Source organism: Camelus dromedarius, chromosome 11, assembly GCF_036321535.1.
Source record: "Camelus dromedarius isolate mCamDro1 chromosome 11, mCamDro1.pat, whole genome shotgun sequence".
In the NCBI taxonomy this organism is placed as follows: domain Eukaryota; kingdom Metazoa; phylum Chordata; class Mammalia; order Artiodactyla; family Camelidae; genus Camelus; species Camelus dromedarius.
Window position 1 is genome coordinate 41,279,626 of NC_087446.1, and position 25,803 is coordinate 41,305,428.

General features: G+C 35.5%; 1 protein-coding gene across 6 annotated transcripts; it reads right to left on the reverse strand.

The window, feature by feature from the left end:
• Nucleotides 1–246: 246 nt before the first annotated feature.
• On the reverse strand, nucleotides 247–24,367 carry MDM2 (MDM2 proto-oncogene). Of its 6 annotated transcripts, none has more exons than XM_010994190.3 (12): nucleotides 24,006–24,341; nucleotides 23,430–23,613; nucleotides 23,215–23,299; nucleotides 20,375–20,449; nucleotides 18,071–18,204; nucleotides 16,031–16,080; nucleotides 13,000–13,067; nucleotides 12,773–12,869; nucleotides 9,010–9,170; nucleotides 5,339–5,494; nucleotides 4,085–4,162; nucleotides 247–2,448 (listed from the first exon to the last, which is right to left on the reverse strand). In XM_010994190.3, the coding sequence occupies exons 3-12, from the start codon at nucleotides 23,293–23,295 to the stop codon at nucleotides 1,873–1,875; spliced, it is 1,476 nt and encodes a 491-aa protein (XP_010992492.1). In that variant the 5' UTR covers nucleotides 23,296–23,299; nucleotides 23,430–23,613; nucleotides 24,006–24,341; the 3' UTR covers nucleotides 247–1,872. The 6 variants fall into 6 exon arrangements, with proteins under 6 accessions (XP_010992492.1, XP_010992491.1, XP_010992494.1 ...); XM_010994189.3 differs by having other exon boundaries at nucleotides 23,430–23,667; XM_010994192.3 differs by lacking the exon at nucleotides 23,430–23,613 and having other exon boundaries at nucleotides 24,006–24,367.
• Between the last annotated feature and the right edge of the window lie 1,436 nt (nucleotides 24,368–25,803).

The following is a 25,803-nucleotide window of genomic DNA, read 5'->3' on the forward strand; positions in this document are numbered from 1 at the left end:
TATGTTATGTATGAAGGTTGTTAAGAGTAAATTCTCAGAGTTCTCATCACAAAGAACATTTTTTTCTGTCTTTAATTTTTTATCTATGAGATAACGGATATTCACTAAATTTAAGTCAAATCATGCTGTACGCTTTAAACTTACAGTGCTTGCTGCATATTGCTTCTATCTCAATAAAGCTGGAAGAAAAAAATTATTATGGGAAAATTGTTCATGAGATCCAATAATAATCACATTTTGAAACAATTCTTAAACATTGAATAGATCTTTTATTTGTAAATCAATAAATAAGCTACACCTAAAAATTTAGACAAGCAAGAATACATTAGTAATGCCTAGATGGATGAGACTATTTGCACCAATTTCAATGTTCTGTAAATAGCATAATCACTGCATACTATAATGTAAATGTAGCTGTCCCTTAGTATCCATGGGAGATTGGTTTCAGGATGTCCCCCGACCCCCAGGATACCAAAATCTGTGGATATTCAAGGCCCTTGTATAAAATGGTACTAGTATTTGCATACAACCTATGCACACCCTCTCATATACTTTAATCTCTAGATTTCTTGTAATACCTTATACAATGCAAATGCCACATAAATAGTTGCCGGTGCACAGCAAATCCGAGTTTTCTTTTTGGAACTTTCTGAAATTCCTTTTTTCAAAAAAATACTTCCAAACCATGGTTGGCTGAATGCATGGATGCAGAACTAAGAGATATGAAGGGTTGACCGTAGTGTTTAGAATCTCATTTTATTTCTCTCTTCAGAGAGGATCAATTCTACTTAGTTCTAGTTCAAGTATTATAAATCCCAAATTAATAAAGCTTTGCTGTATTTGAGGACCACTCTGGCTAAGGTACTGATCCCTTCAGCCATTACTTACTTATCTATACATGGTAAGTCATATGTGTATGTGTGCTATTTGTTTTTAAAGTTTAATACGTTCTGTAACTGGCACACAAACTTGCTGTACGTAATTATCCCTCACTTCTAAACTTACAGTTCAGTTGATTTTATTATCTTCATTGGAGTAGGTGCAACTGTCATACATGGGAGAAAAACACAGACCTTACATCAAAATTGTCATTCTCACTATTCTGTTGAAGATTTAATATAAATCAAGATGCTAATCTATGCAGTTTGAGAATTATTTTAGAATTTTATGTTCTGACATCACCACTCTTAAAGGCAAGTGCTGTGTAATTTTTGGACAATTAAGAGTATTTATGACATTTCCAGCTAGCAAAAAAATAGTACTTCTGTTAGTTACACTTCTGAATTAGCCTTTGTGACTTCACTGATCTCTAAATTCCTATTCTGATCTTTTAGAACATATGTAAGTAGGACATTTAAAAGTAACTTATTTAGGATCTTTCATGTAAGGAGGAAGTCTGTGTGAAAGAGTTAATACTTAAAATTTAAATACTCTAAGAACTTCCAAACCTTAGTTTCTCTGGTCTTTCAGAGCCTCTTAAGATAATCTTTCTAGATAAAGATAGATACTTATGTTTGGTGCTATTAGTAAAAATGTGCTTCTCATCCTCCAGTCTCTTTGGTATGGTAAGAGATAGGTGTAAGTGGAAATTATTTAAAGTATGAAGGGTAGAGGGGTAAAGGATGAACTGTATACACAATTCAAACTATATTAAAATCAAAATATAAAATATTAACAGAAGGGACATTTTCATAAAAGGAATATTCACCTTTCTCTCTCGTATAGTAGGTAAATTACACTATAATGAAATCTACATGCCTATTATTTTCTTGTTTTGCTACAGGTAAAAAAATAAGAATAAATTTCATGTTGTCTAAATTTTTAGGGTTATACAGTTAGAAATATATAATTCTACTTTTATAGATAGTTCAACTAGGGGAAATAAGTTAGCACAATCATTTGAATTGGTTGTCTACATACTGGGCAGGGCTTATTCCTTTTCTTTAGCTTCTTTGCGCATGTAAAGCAAGCCATAAGATGTCCTGTCTTGCCATGGACGATGCAACCATTTTTAGGTCGACCTTGGCAAATCACACATGGTTCAATGGCATTAAGGGGAAAACTAGATTCCACACTTTCTTCTTTGTCTTGTGTTTCTTCCCTCTCAAACTCCTTGACATCTTCTTGGCTACTATAGATAATGCTATTAGAAGTTGACGGCTGAGAATAGTCCTCACTTTCTTGGGACAGGGAGGCTTGTGTGATCTTATCTTCATTTTCCTCAACACATGATTCTCTGGAATCATTCACTGTAGATTTCTTACAGTCAGGGACATCAAAGCCCTTTTCTACTTGTGTTGAGTTTTCTTGTTTGGCTTTCTCAGGCATTTTCTCTTTATCTTTCCCTTTATCTTCAGGAAGCCAATTTTCACGAAGGGCCCAACATCTGTTGCAATGAGGTGGAAGGGGAGGATTCATTTCACTGCAGGAAGTACACTTCCAATAGTCCTTCAATGAAACAAGACAGTTAGTTTCTGTAACCCTTCAATGACTAGTCATACCAATGCTAGCAACTTGTTCAATATGTCTAAGGTAAAATGTGTTATACAGCTCAATTTTCAGCATTTCATTTTTTATAAAACACTCAACATTTAACAGTCTTTCCTCAAGCATGAGATTATACTTTTTTTTCCCAGCCAAACCATGCTGAAGAATTCTAGAACAAAAAATGTATTCACCATAACCTTAACCAAATACCTATAAAGTTTCCTGTTCAGGGACAAAGACACAGTCAGTTCATTTAGTTGAAGCAACTGCTATCAGATCCTTCTCTGTAATGAGGCCTGGACCCACTCCATTCTGTTCAAGTATCAGGGACCCACTCTGATACCGTGCCCACAGTCCACCAAATCACTAGACAAAACAACCATACAATCTGCCATTGATTAAGACTCCCTTAGAAGGGCTCTAAAACCAGGGCTCAACTGGGTGTTCCCTAACTTCATCCACAAAGGAAATGCTATAACATTCTTCTCAGCAAATCACTTCCAGCTAAACTCTGCCATCCCTGTCACTATTCAAAATATATGCACCTTACTTCTCTATCCTTTTCTGTGCTCTCACCTCTGTAACTGCTCATTGCTTCATCCTTATCCCAACTTATTTCCCAAACCTTTCCACCCACTATGCAATTTGGATAACAAACCCCCCCACATCCCCAGCCTCTTTACTGAACACATCTTTCTTCCTTAAAAGAAGCATGGTCCTTGCCTGAGGATATTGTACGGGTAAACTTGCCTAAGAGGTCCTTCTTATCTTGCCATGAATAATGTAACCATTTTTAAGTTGCCTGACAAATGATATAACACATTAGCAATAAGGGTGGAGACTATTCATTCTCCCACATTGGTTCTTTCAAGCTGGAAAAGTAGGTCTCCACTGATAAAAACCAAAGACAAAGATCTTGTAATATGGGAGGAAAGTAATAAATTTCAAGACCTACGTTTAAAATATTTCACTCAACCTGATTTCAAATGAATCAACTAGTTAGTTGTTTTCTAATATAGCAAAATATTTTCTTAAAATTTTATAATTTGGATAATTGTTATTTGGATAATTGTTATTTCTGTCTCAGAAAAGAGAAAAATGAGGTTTCCTATTCAAATATAATAAAAGGCAATATTAAGAACAAAAATTAAAGCAGTAATATTTAGCTTAAAAAAAACAGTATCTCAGGAACCCTGTGAAGCATGAAATGTTAATGTTTAAGTCCTGATTTAAGAGCAAATCCTACCACATTCTCTAATACAAATCAATATGAAAAATATTTATATTTGATAAGAGTGGCAAAATGTTGGTTAACTGTTAGAGCTAGGTGTTAAGCACAAAGGACATATATTATACTATTCTCTGCTGTACATACTTTCCATAATAAAGTTCTTCAAAAGTTCAAATTTCAGCACAAAAAACCTAAAAAGTATCAACAGATTCCCTACCCAATAAAAGAACAAAAATACTCTAAATCATTAAAACATTTTTAACTTTATAAAAATTATCTCATGTCAGGAAGTAGACTAGACATATTTTTCTAATCTTGACCTCAGTATTACTTTTTGATTCCTCAAAAAAGTAAATGCATACTTACAGCTAAGGAAATTTCAGGATCTTCTTCAAATGAATCTGTATCACTCTCCCCTGCCTGATACACAGTAACTCGATACACCTAAAAAAAAAAAAAAAAAAAGAAAGAAAGAAAAGAAAAGAAAAACAAAAACAACAACAAAAAACATTAGCATCAATTCATCACCTTTTTTCTTCAGCCAGTAAGGCTTCTTAGGGGTCAGTCCTAAACAAACAACATGTATACTACGGTCGTCCCTCTGTATCTGTGGGAAGGCTGGTTCCAAGACTCCCAAGGATACCAGTATCTGCAGATGCTCAAGTCCCTCAGTAAAATGGCACAGTATCTGCATACAACTTGTGCACACCCTCACCTATACTTCAAATCATCTCTAGGTTACTTATAATACCTAATACAATATAAATGCTATGCAAATAGTTGTAAATACAATGTAAATGCTATGTAAATAGTTGATGGCCCACAGCAAATTCAAGTTCTGCATTTTGGAACTTCCTGGAAATTTTTTTTATTTGCGTATTTCCAATCAGGGCTTTGCTGAATCCATGGATGTGGAACCCGTGGATACGGAGGTCCAACTGTATTATATACGAGCAATCTGAGATAAGGGTCAAATGGACTGAGTGCGTATAAAGGGGGAGAAATAGAGGATAGTAAAATCCTCACCCCTGATAAAAAGTCAACACATAGGCTGTTTAAAATGAAAAAGGAAAAAATTCAGTACAAGCATTTGTTTTATAAAAATAGAGGTATTAAGTCACAGTGAAAACAGCTAGAAATGTTACAGCTGGTCACTTCCAGGAAACAGATCTGGTGGTACTATGTGACTTTAACTGCGTGCATGTTTTATTTTCATAAAAAGTAAGAGGGAATGTTACAGCTCAGTGGCAGAGTACATGCCTAGCATGCACAAGGTCCTGTTCAGTCCCCAATACCTCCATTAAGAAAATAAACAAACCTAATTACCTCTACAATAAAAAAAATAAATTTTAAATAAATTAATAGTAAAAGAGAATTGAATTAAATATTTTAAAATGTGAGTACTCTTATAAGAATGCTCATTAAGGCCTACTGACTTTGACATATTTTTAACATCAGACAATAAGCAACTACAAAGCCTCAAGCCCACAAACCAATATTCTAATTTGAACAAATCAAGAGTCACACTGCGATGTGAAATCTGAATACATTATTTCAAACTCATCAATGAATAAGGAAAGTATTTAACAACTTCAGAATATAATCAGAGAAAAAAACTACCTCATCATCTTCATCTGAGAGTTCTTGTCCTTCTTCACTAAGGCTATAATCTTCTGAATCAAGGGACTCAACTTCAAATTCTACACTGAATTGATCTGAAACTGAATCCTGATCGAACCAGTCACCTGAATGTTCACTTACACCAGCATCAAGATCCTAAAATCAAGGAGAAAAAAAAAGTGACTTAACATACATTACCTGTTGCCCAGCTTTCTAATGCATCCCTGTGAACCTAATCCCTCAGTTCCATCCTGCACACTAACACTAGGTTAAGCTTCTGGGTTATGACTAGACTAATATTTTGTCTGTTTAAAATCCCATTACATAAAAGGAAAGGCCAAATCCCTTTGGCATTCAAGGTACATACAGTATGACTACACTAACACTTTCATATTATCTCCAACCAGATGCTCCCCAACCCCCAAAACTATAAACAATTAGCTAGATTCAGATTGTTCCCTAAAGCAAACTTGGCACCTCAACTTCCACACTTTCCCTCTCTAACTGGAGTAACTCAGCAGTTTAAAAATTCTGCTCACCCTTTTTTGCCAAAGCCTTTGTTAACACTATAACTAGAAGAGCTCTTCTACTTTTAATTATATTTACTACTTATGACATTACTGAGCATTATGTATTTCCACACGCAAATTATGCAAACATAATTCTGCATGCATTTTTTAATCTGAATTATACATACTTCAAGAGTTAAGATCATGTCTTAATCATCTTTCTATCTTCAGACTGGTAGAATGCTAATAGCTACAACACATACAATAATTATGATTTATATTTTTTAATTAACTGAGAATAATTTCTTTGGAAGGGCTTTCAGATATAATTTTTTAAATTTATTTTTAAAAGTCTGTATTTGCTCATGTGATTCCTTATTTTAAAACTCTGATAATAGCATAAAAACCTAAGAAGACCTTCAGTCCCATAATATTTGCCATCAGTGGCTAAGGGTGGCCACATACACAGAAGCAGAAGGCTAAAACTAGAAAAAAATACATTGGTCTAGTAGTCAAGATATATACATTCTTATTCTAGATTTGCCATTAAGTAGCTTTTAACCTTAGACATATTTAGCTTTAAAGACCACAGCTATTTCATCTGTGAAAGAGTTTGGATTAAATAATCTCTAAAATTTCCAACATTTATAAAAACAAAAACAAAGTATATTATTTTATAACCACTGAGGTCAAAAGACTTTTTTACAATGATGTTAGGAAAGTAGTAGTAAAAGCAACGTTCATCAAACTGCAGTTGTAATTCCTAAAAAGGGAACAATCAAATGAAAACACAAGTCAAGCTAGAATATAACGTCTCTAATAAAGTAACCTAACAAACTGGATGCTTCAATTAACTAGTCTAGTGTACTATGTTTAGATTAAGGGGGTAAAAATCACAATAAAAATTAAGTCTCAGAAGGCATCTTCTATGGCAGGAGTCAACAAACTGAGGCTCACCATGGAACTACTTTTATAAACAGAATTTTACTCAACTCAGCCACGCCCATTTGTTTACTTGTTGTCTATGGCTGCTTTTGCCTTACAGCCTAGAGATAAGTAGCTGGAACAGAGACTGTATGGCCTGCAAAGCCCAAAATAATTACTATCCCTTTACAGAAAAAGCCTGCCCACCCTTATTCTGAAGTACTATGAAGAAAGCAGTATTAAAAGTAGTTTTCAAAAGTTTTAGCTAATGTTCAAAAAAGAATAACCTAGGAACTTCTGAATACTGCATATCTAAATAAACAAACCTAATTACCTCCCCCCATTAAAAAATTAAAATTAAAAAAAAAAAAAAAGCATCAGACAAGCTTGATCTGGAAAGATCTTAAAATCCCTGGTTTTTCTAAATTCCAATTGTGACAATTATTAGTTATGTGATCTTAAACAAGTTATTTGAAATCCCCAAGTCTTAGTTTTCCATCTGTAAATGGAAATATCATGTCTGGTATAGAGCCTAGAATATAGCCTTCGTTCCCCAATTTCTTAAGCCAAAAAGAAAGACAAGATGGGAGACAAATGCACTTTCCTTTAACTCCCTTCACTCACTGGTGAATGACAACATCAAGTAGTAAGTATAATATATTTATGTGAGGTAAGCTAAAATGAAGGGAAAAAATTGGCCCTGCCAAAAAGTTTTCACAACTAGGGACTCTGCCTGAAATACAACAGATTTTTAACAGAGAGGATTTTCAGAAAAGAGTGCATGATAGGACTAACAAAAAGAAAGTAGAAATACCCTCTACATTGCTCTGATAACACGGCAGTGTCCCAGGTAGAAAGAATAAGGACTTTTAATATCATTTAGTTACAATTCTAAAATAATCTTAACAAAGACTATAAGTTTAATGGGGCACAATAGTTGTATTTAAACAATTTATAAGGAATAAAATTATCCAAACATGAAGTTCTTGACACATCAAGTTTTCTTTGATTAGATTCAATTTTTAGATCACACATAAACTTTGCTCTCAAGAACTTCTATTTTTTTCATAGCATTTACTGACTGCCTTAATTACCTGTTTGACTACTCTATCTCCCAATGAAGGCAGGGACCATATCTACCCTGACTACCACTGTGTCTCCAATGCCAAATGGAACCTGGCATAGAAAATACACAAATACTACTGAAAGAAGAACTTGCTCTTGGAGGATCTCATCACGCCACCTAGAGGGCTACACAAGTAACAGCTCTATTAAATACTAACTCTAGAGGGCACATCTGTATCCATAAAAACCACTGCTTTGGAAGAAAAAGATGTAAAGATACTGTAAGTACAAAAATAGAAAAAAAGAATATGGTTACTATCACAATTTGTTCAGTCCTTTACATTTTCTAGAGAACTATAAAAATGATCACTAATATCCAGAATAATGGCCATGAGACACTGCCATATCACAAATAATGATTCCAATTTTAGTAACATTTTAAACACAGATGTTTAATGACAAGAAAATATTCATTTGTCAAGCATTCTTGTTAGCAAAAACTTCTTTACAAAACTTCCTTCAATGTTAACTCTTAAGAACTTTAATGATGGGCTAATACTTGGGAATTTTATATCAGTTATCAAAATGTACTAATACTCTACCATCATCCATGCAGTAATATACCCACATTTTACGGCCTTAGTAAACAGACCTTCCCTGATGTCTAGATCTACATATGGCAAATGTGAGGATCAGGCTATGCTCACTTACTTGCTGATAGCTGTAATAAGATATTTTTACTCTAAATAGTCAGGATAAAACTGCCTTAGAATCCTAAGACAGCTAACCAACTAAATTTTCATTTCTGTCCCCTTATCTTTTAAACAGTAAAACTTCTAGATTTTCAGGCTACTCTACACACTCCAATTTATTTGAATTTACTATTGGTGCAGTGACCCATAAAGATTCTCCAATATGTACAGTGACATTAATAACTATTAATATTAGTACTAATTTCACCAACACACTCCAGTGCAACTCCACTATCTTCTGGAGATAACCACCCCTGTGGTTAGGGGTGGAGAAGAACCACACAGTTTTATCTGAAAGAAAAATTTATAAAGTGTATAGCAGCAGTCACATACCATATGTGTGCATTCTATCTGAATGCTTGTTACGACTGCCAGAACTAGAATTTAAAAATAAGTCTTGTTTTGTTTAAAATGAGATTACCGGATTCGATGGAGTCCCTGTAGATTCACTGCTACTGCTTCTTTCGCAGCATATCTCCCTTATTACACACAGAGCAAGGCTTTCATCAAAGGAAAGGGAAATGTTATCAGATTTGTGGCGCTTTCTTTGTCGTTCACCAGGTAATTCATCTGCATTTTCTTCTGAATATGTAAAGAAAAACAAGTTAATTAAATTGCTATACTGTAATTTAGAAATTGAGCTGTCTTGAGTACCTATTTGTATTAAAACTGTTTCAATGAAATTAAACAGCGAAAAATAGTGCATTACTGTTTCACTAAGTCAGTACTTTTACTGGATCTGAGAGTTATAGCAGAACACTTCATTTTTAAAACCTTTTTAAAATATGAAAGTGACTATATGTATGTATATTCATGACTGGGACACTGTGCTGTACACCAGAAATTGACACAATGTAACTGATGGTACTTCAATTTAAAAAAAAATAAAGTTCAGAAATAAGCTTAAAAAAATTAAGTCACAATTAATACAGTCCATCTAGAGCTTTTATTAGCCAGTCTAGGATTTTTCTGTCAAAGGCAAACTTTAGGATATAAGATTTCACTTTTTATCCCCTGGAAAGAACCCAAAACATTTAATTTACTTACAAGGTATACTTAATGTTTCCATTTCCTCAGTATCCAGTATTTTCAACAAGAATCAAAACCAGTAAAACTGATCCATTTTATTTTAAATAAGAAATTATCTCTGACAAAGTCAGAATGTTACCATATCTGTCAGGAACATAAATTAGAGTCCTACCTTATACCAGACTATTTATAAAAATTAATTCCAGGTGTATTAAAGAACCAAACACAAAGAACAAAACCACCCAACTACTTATATAAGAGAATATACTGGGGTGGGGAAAGCATGATGTAACACTACAAAGCCCTCAAGAAAAGACTAACAAGATTAGGTTATGTTAATTAAGGTTTACATGGCAAAATAAAATACTACAAACCAAAGTTAAAAGGCAAATGGCAGATTAAAACAAAGTATTTTATACGAAGTCCTCCTACCAATCAAGCAAAAGACAAACTTGACTTTAAAAAGTCAAAGATATGAAAAAGCAATTTATAAAATACAAATGACCAATAAACATGAAAAAATGGCTTACCTCCTAGTGATTAAGGAAATGTAAGTTGAAATGAAACACAAGTTTTCACCCATGAGAATGACAAAAATTAAAATGAGAGATAGTCTTGGAGATTTGGCAGATTTTTATACACTATTAGTAGAAATGTAAAATAGTGTAGTATTTTATGGGCAACTTCTCTACTCTACACAAATACCTGCATAATCATTTAAGGATATATGTGCAAGGGTGCACACTGCAGTCTTATATTTAAGTATCTAACAGGGTTATGAGATTAAGTGAAATGTGCCTCCATATGCCTGAAACAGTTCTAACTCACACCTCTGCTCACTCCATTTCCCTCTCTCGATCTTTCAGATCAGAAATCATCTCTTCTTCCTCTGAATTCCCAAAACACTATAAAAGTGTTTATAAGTGATGTAAGATCCTCTACTTTAAGTAATTTTGTGTTTATCTCCACAGCAAGATTCCAAGTTCTTGATCTAAGTTTTTAATCATGTTTGTATTCTTTATAAGAAGAGGTGATCTTGGTTGAAAGATGTGGGCTAGAAGCCTAAAACCATGTTGTCGATCCCTATTTTTTAACTCTATTAAAAATAACATTTGGGGCTTTTTTCTGATAATTATTACTCACTACAGAAATCTCTAAAACACAGGGGAAAAAATTTTTAATGTAAATCATCTACAATGTTACCATTCAGATAACTACTATTAAATTTTGGTGTGATAATTTTCCAATTTTTATTTTAAAAATTTCCTTTTTAAAAAAACATTTAAATCACACTACATGTACAACTTGGGGTTGTTTTCTTACATGTTCTTTTACATTACTTTTAATGACTGAAGAATATGGTGTCCACGATACAGGTTCATATGCTCTTCATCACTGAACCATTTAGTCTGCAAATCTGAGCACATGCTTCCCAACAGGTACAGGGCCAGACAGTGGGTATACAAAAATGAAGTCAGCCTTCATCCATACCACCAGAGGAAGCTTACATTCAAACATCAAGGCAACCAAAATATAATCACTTACAAGCTATAATGAGTGCTATGAAGGAAACAAACAACGTGCTAAGGAAAGGAACAAGAAGGGATCTACTTTTCTGGGTGGTCAAGAACAGCTTCTCTGAGAAAGGAATACTTGAGCAAAAATAGAAAAATGAGAAACTGGTCTTGCAAGGCTGAGGTAGGCAGAAGAACTCCTGGCAGGAAAAAAACTGCAAACAGCCTTAAAGCAGGGAAGAGTTTTGACTTGTTCGTGGAACCAATCAGTGCAGCTGAAACACAATGAAGGTGGGGCAAAAGGCCAAAAACCAGATTAAAGGTAGACCAGGGCCTTGTAAGCCAAGGTAAAAGTATGGCTTTTATTTGAAGGTCAATGGTAAATGACCAAAGTAGCTAAGTGGGGAAGTGAACAATCCAACTTATCTTTTACAGTACCTTTTGGTACTGCGGTGAAGGACAGAAAGACCAAGTAAGCAGAAACAGAGGAAAAACCAGAAGCTGCTGCAGTGATCCAGGTAAGAGGTGACAACAGCCTGGACTAGAGTGATGACATTCTCCACCATCATGTTTTCAACAATGAATAATGCTACAATTAATATCTCTACATTAAATGTTTTAATTTCTGATTATATTCTCAGGCTAGATTCCTAGAAATGGAGTTACTGAGATAATGGTAAGAAGAACTCCAAGGCTTTTTATAATTCATAAAGGTTAACCAATTTATATCAACTGATACACCAATGGTCTATCAGTGCCAACACACACAAGTAAAAAATCATATCTTCACCAATTTGAAAGACCACAAAAACACTGCTGCATTTTTTATCTGTAAAATTTAATCATTAAAATACATCCCCCTCCACATATTTATTAGTCATTTGTATTTACTCTGAAAAACCTTCTTTTTTTGGCAATTTGGATTTTTAGTATTTTTCTTATTAATTTTGGGAGACTTTTTATATAACAAGGATATTAACACTATCACGTTTAAAGTCAATCTATTTCAATACGTTGGAATTTTTTTATTTATCTTTTAAACTCATTTGGCCTAGTCCTAGGTATTTAATAAGACATCCTCTGCCCCTGCTGCCCTTTGCCTTCATGTACAAAATTCTTACTTTAGGTTTATCTATGTCACTGTTCTGCTGAACTCTTTTTTTCACCTGAATCATAGTTTTAGTTATTATGATTTTCATCAGCCAATAGCCTCCTTCTCTACTCTTTTCTGTTAAAAATGCTCTCAGCTATTTTCTTTATCTTGTTTTCTATTTACTTTCTCTGTTGTTAAACTCACTGATAAAATATTTGTTTTTAATAAATCATAACTGCTAAGGTGACAAAGAATAATGACTAAAAAGAGTTTGTATTTTTGTCCTCTATTATTTTGAGTAGCAGAGAGCTGGCTAACTATAAAATCCAGCAGGACACAGTAAACTGTGTGCCTGCTACAGTCAACCAGAGAAGTGTTACTAAGAAAGCAATTTTTAAGCCAAATACATTATATAAAAATAAGAAACTCAGAAATTCATTCATCCAAACCAAAAAAGCACAAGTTCATTAAACCTAGATGCACTGATTTCAATAAAGAATGAACACTGAAAAGCTGTCTGAAAGTGCCAATTAAATATTCACATATACCTGTCTCACTAACTGTTCGCCTTCTAGATGAGGTAGATGGTCTGGAAACCAAATCTGAAGATGAAGGTTTCTCTTCCTGTAGCTCTTGCACAAGGTCCTAAGCATTCAACGGAGAAAAAAGAAAACCCAAAAACTTAACTTATAACACCATGAAACTAAAAACTCATTGTTTTAAATAACCTTACCAATTTTCAAGAAACATTATGGTAGAATGAGTTCAAGATTACCTTTTGATCACTACCACCTTCGGGGTGACACCTTCTTTCACTCACAGGTGTGCCTGAATCCGATGGTTCTGACAGAAAATAAAAACAAAGAATCACAAACTAGGAAAGCAAGGGCTACTAAACAGATGTTAGTCCAGGACCAACTCCTTATACAATTTAACCTTTTAACAAAAACTGAACGTGTAGTCTCCCAACTGCCATTTTGTGGTAGATACTAAAGATGTAAATAGATAACTCAATTTATCTTTTACAGTCCCTTCTGGTACTGTGGGAAAGGACAGAAAGACCAAGTAAGTAGAAACAGAAAAAAATCAGAAGCTGCTGCAGTGGTCCAGGTAAGAGAAGACAACGGCCTGGACTAGAATGATGACATTCTCTAACATCATATATGTTTCCAACTATGAATAATGCTACAATTAATATTTCTACTTTAAATGTTTTTATTTCTGATTATATCCTTAGGCTAGATAACTTTAGAAGATACATAAAAATAATCAAAATACAATAAACACACTAAAAAAATTATTGTTAAGAGAAGTTAATGGAGAAAATGGAGCAATGATTATATGGTAAAGGCAGGGCAAGGTCTGAGTAACAAGGAATCAGGAAGTTTCATAGCAGAATATGTGGAAGTAGGACTGGGAAAGGTCATTCTAGCCTGAGGGAAGGAACACTGTGTGAAAAAGCATCCAGAAGTGAACTACCAGCGTGCTGCAGGGAACTACAGGTACTTCATTATTATGTGAATGTAAGCAGGATCATAAAAGATCCTGTGTATCCTGCTAAACAGCACAAGGCTGTCAAAAAGCAGCACTCATACCAACAATCACATATCACTGCATCCTTCCCAGCTAATTTCATAGTCCTCCCTAAGGAATTGATCAGCTGCTTACCGTTAAAAAGGTTTAATCTAAGAGAGAAAATTGTTCATAGTAAGTATTTTATCCAAATGAGATCCCAGTAAGGAACCCTTAAATAGTCATTTTAAGCAGGAGTGAGAACTCTGCCAAAATAGAAGAAAAAGAGAACAGAAGCAGGGAAACCAGTATTAGTAATTGCAATAACACAAATGAAAAGCATTAAAGCCTAAACTAAGACATGGAAAAAAGATCAATTCCAGAGAAATTTAAAAGGTAAAAACCAGTAAGAACCTGGTATCTAATACACAAGGCAAGGGAAAAATGAGTCAAGGAGGAGTCCAAGATTTTACACTGGATGGATAAATGGGTAGTACCAGTCACCAAGAGAGAAACTTCAGATGATTAACAGATTTGGACGAAAAGATAATGAACTAAAGTGGGTAAAACTTCCAGGGAGATAGGTTTAATTTGTACTTGGATGTACAGACATGGAGCTCAAAAGTCAAAATTTCAGGGAGGTAATAGCTGAGTGGTAGAGTGTGTGCTTAATATGCATGAGGTCCTGGGTTCAATCTCCAGTACCTCAAGTTAAAAAAAAAGAACAGTCAAAATTTCAGATAAGGGATATATACAATCACCAAATATTATAATCAAATACCCTTTACTACTCCCTTGGAAACATCTTCATCTTAACAATGAAGTTAGGCCTGAGCATTAACATTTTGAAATTATATGAATTATCGTAATAGTTTATTTCTTCTTTATATTATGGATAAGGTAAGTTACTGATTTTTAAGCCGTCACATAGACAGGTTATATATTGTGTCAGTATGATATATGAGATGTTACAAAACAGATATAATAAAAAGGAAGCACTAGGTGTGACAAGATCGAGAACCCTGATATAGGTGTTCTGAAGTTAACATTAAACTAAAACCTGAAACAAACTCAAAATGGAAATAACATGAGATCAACAGGTTACTAGCTCATTGATTTTCCATTATTTAAATGAATGAATTAATACATCAGGGATTAATACTTCAGAAAACTGAAAGTACTATCAGATACTGTAGTTTACTTTATTTGCCTTCATTTGATTTCATAAAGCGCTTTGAAAAACAAAATGCCAAGTCACCAGCCTAATAGTTACTTCTACTCTAGGAAAAGATGGTGATACTCTTTTCTGGGTCTTAAATCCTAACTTTGGAAAAGTATTCAAATACTGTATTGTGTCATACAAAATGCAAACCTGAACAGGACACAGGAAATAGATATGTAGTCAAGTTAGTGTAACAAAACAATGTAACAATAAAATTAAAAAACGGAATTAATAGGAGCACAAAGAAGTGGTCAGTTTGTTAAGCTTCTGAGAACAGTTCTTAATTGTAGTTCAAGGATGGACTTTAAGAAGCCTGTGGTGTACTGGAGCCAGCTCCTACTAGCACTTCCAGGCAGACTGTGTACATCTCCTCCCAATTCCATGTTTGCAGATGAAAATGGTCATGGTGACAGTATTTACACCATAGAAACCAGTAACCACCAATCAAGGCTCTTACCCTGGAGAGTGGGTTGTTAAACAGTTATCAGCATTATCACTGTACATGCTTAGGTGTATTCTTCTGGAGTAAGAACCTAGTGCCTTTATCAGATTATCAAAGGGATATGTGACTCAAAAATAACCAGTTAAGAACTACAAGTCAAAAGGAAGGGAAGTTAAATGTCACTCACCTGAACAAATTAGTTAACAAAGCTTTGTCTATTATAAAAAACACAAAGACCCCATCCATTCAAATGGTCCTACCAAGGTATCTGTATTACCTTCCAAAGCCTTTGAATACATGTTTCAAGGTTTGATCATATCTTTACTGTGCAGAAGCTTTTGAAACTACTTACCTTTCAAAACAAATTCCAACCTAATATCCCAAGACTTAAATGGATTTAACAGGATATTTAACTTCACATACTGCAAATCTGCATAAAAACCTTAGTATTCTGTTGTTTTAGTTCATATGTATCTCTTCCTGTTAAAATTTATCACACCCTTACTATAATTAAATATACAACTAGAGCAACTTTTGAAGAGAATCACAATTATAAAATGATTGCACATCCATAAAACGTCTTTAAAATATTTTTATAGTATATATTGATGGCATTCAAAATTAACTTACCCTGCTGATTGACTACTACCAAGTTTCTGTAGATCATTGTATATATTTTCCTTGTGAGAGAAAAAAAGATACACATTTTAAAATAAAAATGTATTAAACTAGACTTAACAAGTCTTTCAAATGTATATAAGCATAAACTATCCCATTACAACCCAAATTTTAAATCACTACATTCAAATATTGACAAGCTTCTAGACCCCAAAAAGCACCATAATTAGTTGCACAATGATTATATACAGCCGTTATTAACAACCACTAAGTCTCCCTAGCTCAAAGATAAAATATCTCCATCTCCTGAAACATGCCTTGTTTAGACTTTACCAAAAGTCCTCAGAGAACTGGTGTGAACACAGGAGGCAGGCTGCTTTCAAACAGAAAAGAAATTATCTAGCTCTGTACATAGCAGTAAACTGCCTAAAAAAGTATTAGGTTATGCAAAACCCTCTATATAGGAGCTTGATTATAGTTTTTACTTTCATTAAACTTGGACTAATCATCTAATGGATTTCCTTTTTTGATCTGAAAATTTATTAAAAGATAGGCTGTATTAAATGACTATACTGCTCTGAGTACCAGTCACTATTCTAGAAATTGGGGAAAACAAAGAATGAAATAAAAACAAATCCCTGCCCTCATGGAGCATAAGGAAACAGTTGACTTACGCCAGTATTCACTGAAGTCATGGTACATATTTCTTTCTATTAACTAGTGATTTTAGAGAATGTTTATTGGTCACAAGATATCATTCCTACTTCTCAAGGTTAAGAGGAAAATGTCAATCCCAACTAAATTTTTTTCACCCTTGGGACAGATACACAGCTCCTAAACTCACAAAAATCAATATTCCTATTCATATCCTTTCTCCTAGTCAGTAGTTTCCCCAGTGTTTAATCCCTCAACATAATTTAAATCAAAGATAATTTTAAATTTGTGCTTTCAGTCCCAGAAACTACACCTCCAAACATCAAGATTCAATACCAGATGGTGCAAAATCATCAATATTGTTATTTCTTAAATTTATAAAATTAAAGCTTATATCCCAAGGCCAATTATAATATAAATATTAAACAGAAATGGTTTGTCAATGGAAAGATGCTTCTCAGTTAAATTAAGCAGGATGAAATTAAATATAGTATGTTCAAACTGAGTTAAAACACATCGGTGCAAAATATAAAAATGATGAGTTAAAAATACCTTTTGATGACAAACCATAGTCATTTTTTCCTTATTCTTAGCTTTCTGATTTTTCCTAATGTTCAATAATGAATATATACTTATAATAACGAAGTTGTTTTAATGTTATAAATATCCTACCTAGTAATCATCTTTTAGCTATATTACTGAGCATTAAATACTAGTGGAATCTAGTTTCATGTGAAAAGTATTCATCACATTTATTAAGGTACACTGCAAACAGACTAACTGTGCTAAAGCAAATGAAACAAGGAATTCCAAATGTAAAGTAAGAATGAGTGAAAAAAGACTTTTCAGTTCCCAGTAGAATAATTCTAGAAATGTTATCTGGGTTAAATTCAACTGATTAAGTGCCACAATGGTATGTAACAAAGAAAATTATCTCCAAAGTAACTAGGGCTCAAATTTCAGCCTTTACCACAGACTATTATAAAGATTGTCTTTGAAAGTGACTACAATAATATTTTTAATATGCAGTAACTGTAGCTAATATTTAAATGCTTTCCATGTATCAAACACTATGTATTTTACACAATGCCTCTTTAAACCTCCATATAAGGTACTTATACTATTCCTACTTCACATTCAGAGGAAACTTAAGGTTTAGAGAGGGTAAGTGAATTTACCCAGTCGCACAGCTAGTAAATGACTGAGTCTCAAATCCAGATTTATAAGATTCCAGAACTCAAGTTTCTCAAGCAATATGCTATATCACTAAGAAATAAAATTTCAGCATCTTTTATATATAGACATTATAACAACTTTTCTCTGACAGAAGGGAGTGAAGATGAAAGTGAGCTCAAATGTTTGCCCAGGTGGCATTTTACAACAGACGAAGGAACTTACCTGTGCTCTTTCACAGAGAAGCTTGGCACTCCAAACAAATCCCCTAGAAGGTCATTTGAACAATACACAATATGCTGTTGTTTTTCATCATATAATCGTTTAGTCATAATATACTGGCCAAGATAAAATATAACCTGAAATAGAAATATGATTTCTGAGCACTAAACAAAATTAAATGTTAGTTTCAAATACATTCAGTAATATCTCATTTATCTGAAGAGGGTTAAACCACCACCAACCACACTGATAACCATCTAGAATAAAAACCATTCTTAAAAAAAAAAAAAAGAATGACTACCATTCTGTACTCTTTAAAACAAAAAAAAGCTGACTTTATGTCTTTTCCTTTAATCTGATGGAAGCAGAGATACTGCTTCTGATTTCCTCACATAAAGCTTAAAATGTGTCTTTTAATAACAATAACAAGTTGCAGAATCAAAAACATCAACTAGAACACAGCAGTGACCTGGAGTCATTCAGTAAATAGTCCCGGACACGATATACCTCAACTGCCTCTGAGGTCATCACAGATGAGAAAGGCAAGATGATGACCAATTACATCTACATAACAGTTTGGGAGAATTCAGTAAATGAAATAAGCCCTCAAAGAGATCAATATAATCTATACAATAAATAATCAAACTGATGGACCCTGAATCATGTAGATACATTTAATTTATATTGTGTGCTCCATTAAGACAAAGTAGGCAAAATATTTTAAGACATTTACACACAAACCTATTAATAACCACCTAAATACTTAAGGTGTTATACAGTTTACAATGTACTTTTATAAGTACTGTCTCGTTCTTCTGACATTTCATAGAATTGTTAACAACATATGAGAAATAAGGAAATTGACCTGGTCTTCTGACTCCTAGTATAGTGTTCTTTCTACTAGCCCATACCAGCTTTCATCACTATCTCATATACCACAGAACAAAGATCCTACAACTGAACACTGTATTAGATAATATATACATTACTGTTACGTGGTTTGGCACAAGCATTCTAAGTCTTTGTGATGGACTCGATCAACTTTCTCCTTATTCCTATCTACTACTAAACTTACACTTTTTTGTTTCCTTAACCGATTATATAATAATATAAAGTCAAACCCAAGAGTCCTAAAAACATCATTTACCTTGACACTTCTCTGTAAGTACTGTCTATAGACTTAACTGGCTAAGCAGGCTTCAGACTTAAACGAATACATGACTATGGGCTAAAGATGGGAGACAGTGGAAAAGGAAGAAGGAAGAGAACCTAGACTCCTACCAAACAACCTGTAAGGAAATTTCCGAGTGTGGCTATAAAGGACAAGGGTCTGGAATCTCTTCCTGTCCACTACCCTGATGTAGGTAAGGTACTTCAGTGTTTTAAGCAATCTGAGCCCCATAAACTAAGTGCGAGAGATAGGGAAGAGGCACATTTCATTCACATCGAAATTTTGCCCAAGATGGCCCAATCTCTCACGGAAAAGCATGCTTCTGTGCACAGATTTAAAGCTAGGGAACAATACATTGAAATGTGTCCATTAAACAGAACATATGTTCATGAATCAGCTCACCTCTATCCCAGAAAGATCAGTATACTGTACTCATGTATCTCTATTGCAGAAGTTCTTAACCTGGGATCCATGGATGCCCAAGAAGTCCTTGGATAGAATTCAGGGGGTCCATTAATTTGGATGGAAAAAAATTTCTATGTTTATTTTCACTAACTTTTAACTAAAATTTAGCTTTTCCTTCAATTATGAATATAGGAAACAAATCACCAAGTATTAATGATAACTGACTGTCACCAATAAAAATGGCAAGCATTTTTCCTACCATACTATGCTTAAACATCTCAAAATACCAGTTATACTCCTCACTACTTCCAAATTATTTATTAGATCTGCTGCTGAATCTTATTAATGTGTTCATAAAAAAGCACATGTATCACAAACTTGTTTACTATTTTGTTCACTATATTTTAATGTAAGTTTTCCCACTGTAATATTATATATTTTATTTCATGCATTTAGAACATGATTCTAAGAAAGAATTATCAGTCTAAGACTTTACCAGTGCACCAAGTGGGTTCACAGCACAAAAAGGCTAAGAACTCCTATAGAGCTTCCCTTTGAGTTCCTGGCTGAGAAATGAAATTCAAATGTAAATAGAATTTTCAGCTTCAAATTATAGTCCATATGACCTCAATACTTCATATTGCTGAAAGTTTCTCTATATGGCCGATTTCTCCCCATGGTATATGCAAGTAGTAAGACATTAAGTTATCTTAACTCTTAGTACAGCTTACCTCTTTCATAGTATAAGTGTCCTTCTGTGCACCAACAGACCTTAACAACTTCAAAAGCAATGGCTTTGGTCTAACCTGTAAAGAACAAAGAGTTGCTATTATGCTTCCAAATTATTCCAGAACTATAAGCCCTGCAGGAAACTTACTCATGAAGAATTTCAATAAAGGTAGCAAATACAATGTATAACAATCTCACAAGGTTAGACCTCAGAAAATAAGTCATAATGTTTTCACTAAATGTCATAGACTATGTAAACTAAATACCACAGACTGTCAAGGGTGTTTGGAAAAAAAAATGCTGGCATCTAATTATGCAACTAATCAGAAGCCTCAAGCACTGTCAGCTGCAATCAAAAACACTACCCATGTTAAGGCACTGAAAATTAACCTTTTTCCTCCAGCTATTTCTATCATCTGCTTATTACCTTAGAAACGCAACCGTAAATGGAATATCCCAGTGATCTTACTATCAGCTAAGATACAAAATTTGAGAGAAAAGAATAAATCTTAAAGGTAGGCCCTTTTATCAGTCTTTTCTTTCTACAAATTGGGTTCCTGAAGGCTGGGGAACTTGCAACTAACCCAACCTGACAAGGATAATTAAGAGCAAATCTGAGACTGCAGCTCACATCCCTCAACTGCAAGCCAGCATTTTCTTCCTACTGTAATATTGATGCTGCCTTTCAGTTGGTCTACATTCCAAATATCTACTTGACAAACATTTATGGAGCCTCTGCCAAGCACCAGACAGTGCTGGATATTGTACACACAAAACAATGACAAAAAAGACATATGATCTGTATTCAGGGAGTCAGCCAACTATATCAGGGATCATTTTTTTTGTGTGTAAAGAGCCAGAGAGTAAATATTTTAAAGCTTTTCTTGCCAGATGGTATGACTCAGAAGCATAAATATGTAAACCAATGGGTCTGGCTGCACTGAAATAAAACGTCATTTACAAAAGTAGGCAGCAGGCCAAATTTGGCCCATAGGCTGTAGTTTGCCTGAATCTGATCAAGAGGCCTTGCAAGCTGTATTGAGAAAATAACTGGCAAGGGGGCAGGGATGTAATGTGTTTATGCTCTGTCTCCCTATCTGTTGCTGTTATCAAAATCTTCAAAACTCAAGTATCTTTACAGATTGCCACCTCTACAGAAACTGGGGCCTCTACATCTCCCTTTAATACACTCCTGCCCTGTCTAACTTTGAACCCAGTTTGGAATGTAACTCTCAAAACTAGATTTTCAAAAACTACCTACTTCCAGCTAATTAACAATATTATTTAATAACTGAAAAACTTAAAATACACAATAAATGTAGTACTGAATCACTAATTGTTCTGCTCACACTTTTTTCCTTATGTGCTTACATATGCACTTTACTTTCAGGCTATTTAAAGAATGAGTTCTCCTAGAAAACAGAAAGTTACTCCCCCCGCTTCAAATTCTATATATGCTGTATTAACTTCCAACTACGTAAAACTCTGCACTGGAAAGCCATTAGCTTTTTATTAAGACATAAAAGACACACATTAATAAGAAAACTACTATGAAAGACAATACCATTCTTAATCTTACATTTAAGAACAAAAAGATAAATTTCAGATGAGAGAAGATCTAGATGTTAAATAAAAAACACTAGAAGATAATACAGGAATATCTTAGGATGGGAGAGTTCTTCCAAAGCATAGTATGAAATTCAAAAGTCAACAAAAGTTAAATTAGACTCTATAAAAATGTTCTCAATGAGAAAAAGACCACATAAAGTTAACTGTAACATTTGTAAATGCTAAGAATTAAATACACTTGAAACAGAGTACTACAAACTGTTGAGAAAAATACAATAAGCCTAAAAGAAAAGTATACAAATAAGACTAAATAGAAATCCTAGAAGAAAGATAATTTAACGAATGACAAGATGCGAGACCTCACTAGAGACTGGGCAAATATAAATTTACCCCCCCAACCAAAAAAGGGGGCAAAATAACAAAGTGATAATACTCAGTTTTGGCAGAGGGGAAAACTGTTAAAATCTTCTTAGCATGTTATCAGTAAGCAATCAAACCTGTATAGTTCAGGACCCAGGAGTTCTACTTCTATCAAGTTTTTCTTACAGAAATATTCACAACACTTGTGTTAGGATACATGTGCAAAGCAGCACTATTAGTGATCATCAAAAACTAAAGGCAATTTGAAACAAAAATCTATCAGTAAAGGCACGCATTTTAAAAATGGTATGCTAATGATGTGGATTATCATGCAGTTGTTAAAGAATACTGTAGATTTTATTTATTGACACAGTATTTGCTGAATACCTCAAGTATAATTCTATTGTAGTAAAACAAAAAGGGCAACAACATGGATTAAAATTCACATGTTGCGTATTTATGTAGGTATGCACAAAGGAAAATACCTAAAAAGGAAGCAAGGTCAAAAGAGAAGACTGGAATTTTCAGTTTTTACTTTATACTTTTTCTGTAATGCCTAAAATCTTTGAAACAAGCATGAATTATTTCCGTGACTTTCCGAAACCATTTATAAAAGTTAAAATACTGACGGGTCAAAACAGGGGGAAAAAATCAGTCACATAATAAACAAAACTTCAGCATCCAAGTTTAAAAATGTAATGAAGCTGACTTTTAAATACAGGGTGGTAAAAAGCCAAGGAAGTAAGAATTCTTACAGTTAACTTTTGCTCCACAGTTACACCCGAGTGGCAGAATTTAAGCTACGCACAATTTCATTTAAAGAGCCATGCTTTAATTGGGGTCTACAGAATTTAGCTGATCACCTTATAAAATAAATTCTTTTTAAAGTTACACTGGAGACAAAAATACCAACCAGGGTCTCTTGTTCCGAAGGTGGAATCTGTGAGGTGCTTACAGCACCCTCAGTAGACACAGACATGTTGGTATTGCACATTTGCCTAAGAGTAGGAAAAAACAAAAAAACACACGATAAAAACTTGAAATGAAACACCTGTGAAAAAAGACAAAAATTATACAAAAGGAGATAAATTACGCCTTTATTAAACTCATTAGCAAGTGGGTCCTTACCTTGTTCAGCATAAAGCAAGTGCTATACGTCGGTGACCAGAGGTATCTCTAACAAGTGGATACAGCTGGCGAAGAGCATGGTTTAAATAGCCCCAGCTAGAGACAAGTCAGGGCTTAGCTCCTTCTTCTGCAGACTCAGAACGTGTCCGAACTTGACCAGCCCAACAGGAAAAGCTGAGTCAACCTGCCCAGAGAACCAGCCCAATCTTGCCCGGACTCAACACTCGGTTCCTACAAGCTACCGAACAAGCACCTGTCATGATTTTGAACCCCGGCCGGTAGGCTGCCCGCGGCCCCGCGGCGCCCCCAGGGCACGTGACCTTTACCCCGGACGCCCGCGGAGCCCCCTCCCAACGCCCAGCCCCCTGGGAGCGCAGGCCCGGAGCCCCGCCCTCTCCCAGGCGGCAACCACCTCGCTTCTTTCCAACAAAGTCTCCACGAACCCACGTGCCCGACGCCCCCCACCACGAAAAGCACAAAGGCCGCGTGCGGGGCAGACACTGAGGACGAGAGCGAGCGGGGAGACCCAAGTTACAAAGCAAACCTAGAACAGCCCACGCACTTCCTGGACGATACCTGCTGGTCACTGAGCGGGATTTTCCGCCCCTGGAGTCTGGGTGGGTCCCCGAGGCTCCCCAGTTCCCTTCACGGCGCGCGCGGAAGCCCGACGCCCTGGGCCTCGGCGACCATTCCACTCGCGAGGCCCAGGCCACTCGGGCGCTCGAACGTACTAGGTCCGGAGAAGAAAGAGGCTCCTGGCGGCAAAAGCAGCAGGACCTCCGTCAGAGGGGTTAGGGCTACCCCTCAAGCTAGGCTTCTTGCTCCATTTTCCTTTCAGTCACACCGGGCCGCACAGGCCCCAGAAGGTGCCGAGCTGGCCGAAGCGCGCCGGAAGCGCGCCCCCTACCGTGCGAATGCAGCGCGCCGGAAGCCGCGGCCCATCCGGGCTTTTGTGCGCGCGCGCGCGCCCAGGCCCCGCCGCCTCCGCCAATTGGGGGACGGGGCGGGGCCTGGCCGCCTCGACGGAGTGGGCGGGGCCTGAGCTCGGCGCGCGGAGCGGCAGGTGGGGACTGGGCGCTTGGCTAGCCCGCCCGGCTGGCTTGCGCCAAACATTCTCTGGGGTAGATTTGTTTATCCCTTGTGCTATTTTTGTATTTTGTGTGTTTACACCTCCCGACCGCGGTGGAAACGGCAGGCAGATGCGAATGGAAGTGCTGCTACCGAAAAAGAAACCAAAATGAACAGCTGTGCGATATATTAAGCCCGCACCGCTAGCCGCTGTCTTTGTATACAAATGAGTTATTTCAAGACTTTTTTAAAAAAGTATGATTAAAAATAGCACAGTATGAGCTTGTTCAGGGATGCGTACAATATTCTAGTTGGAGGGAATAAAAAGCTGGTGGTTACCGTTAGAGTGGGGGGATAGAGAAAAACGGTTATTTTACACTTTGTGCCTTAAGAATGTTTGGGTTTGGGTTTGGGGGGAGGGTCTAGCTCAGTGGTAGAGTGCATGCTTAGCATGCACAAGGTCCTGGGTTCAATCCTCAGTACCTCCTTTAAAAATAAGTAAGTAAATAAATAAATAAATCTTTAAAAAAAAAACGTTTGGGTTAGTTTATGTGATGTATGCCGTCATTCCCATTAAAAATATCTGTTTATATATTAGGCACACGATGTTGAAAGACTCACCTACTTGCCTCTTTTGGCACGTTGGCATAACAGTCTCAAAAATGAGCCCGGACACGAGAATTGAGTTGGTTCAAGCCAAAAAACGCAGTCATTGTAAAGAACAGCTTCTTGTTTGGACAGGAAGCAATTAGTTCCTTGTGAACAAGGAACTTTTTAATAAAGTTATACCTTTCCCTTCTCCCATGCTAACCTGCTAGAAAGGAATCTTTCTTAAACTGTGGTCACTCAATTGATTTAATTGCTAAGTTAAATCATTGGGGATTTGGTTTGGTTTTTTAAAAAAAAAAGTCTCATCTTTATCAGATCAAATATAGTAAGGTTTCTGGTTGTAAAAGTGTATGCTTGACACTGGATAAAAGAATATCTCATGAGATGCAGAAAATAGCATAAACATATATTATACAAATTGGCATCCGTTGATGCCAAGTGAAGGGACAGGTATGTGCTAGGAGTGTTCAAAGGATTGCTGGCTCAATGAATACCCAGGCAGTTCACAAAGGCCTCAGAGGATCAGAAACATCTGGTGCCTTGAAGGATGGTAAGATTTTAAATTAAGACAAAGGAGAATATTCTGGGCACAAGAAAAATACTACCCCAAAGTCCTGAAGTGAAAATGTAAAGGACTGTTTGAGAAACAGTAAGTTTGACTTGCATAAAAACCAAGAAAAAGTTTTAAGAATTTGAA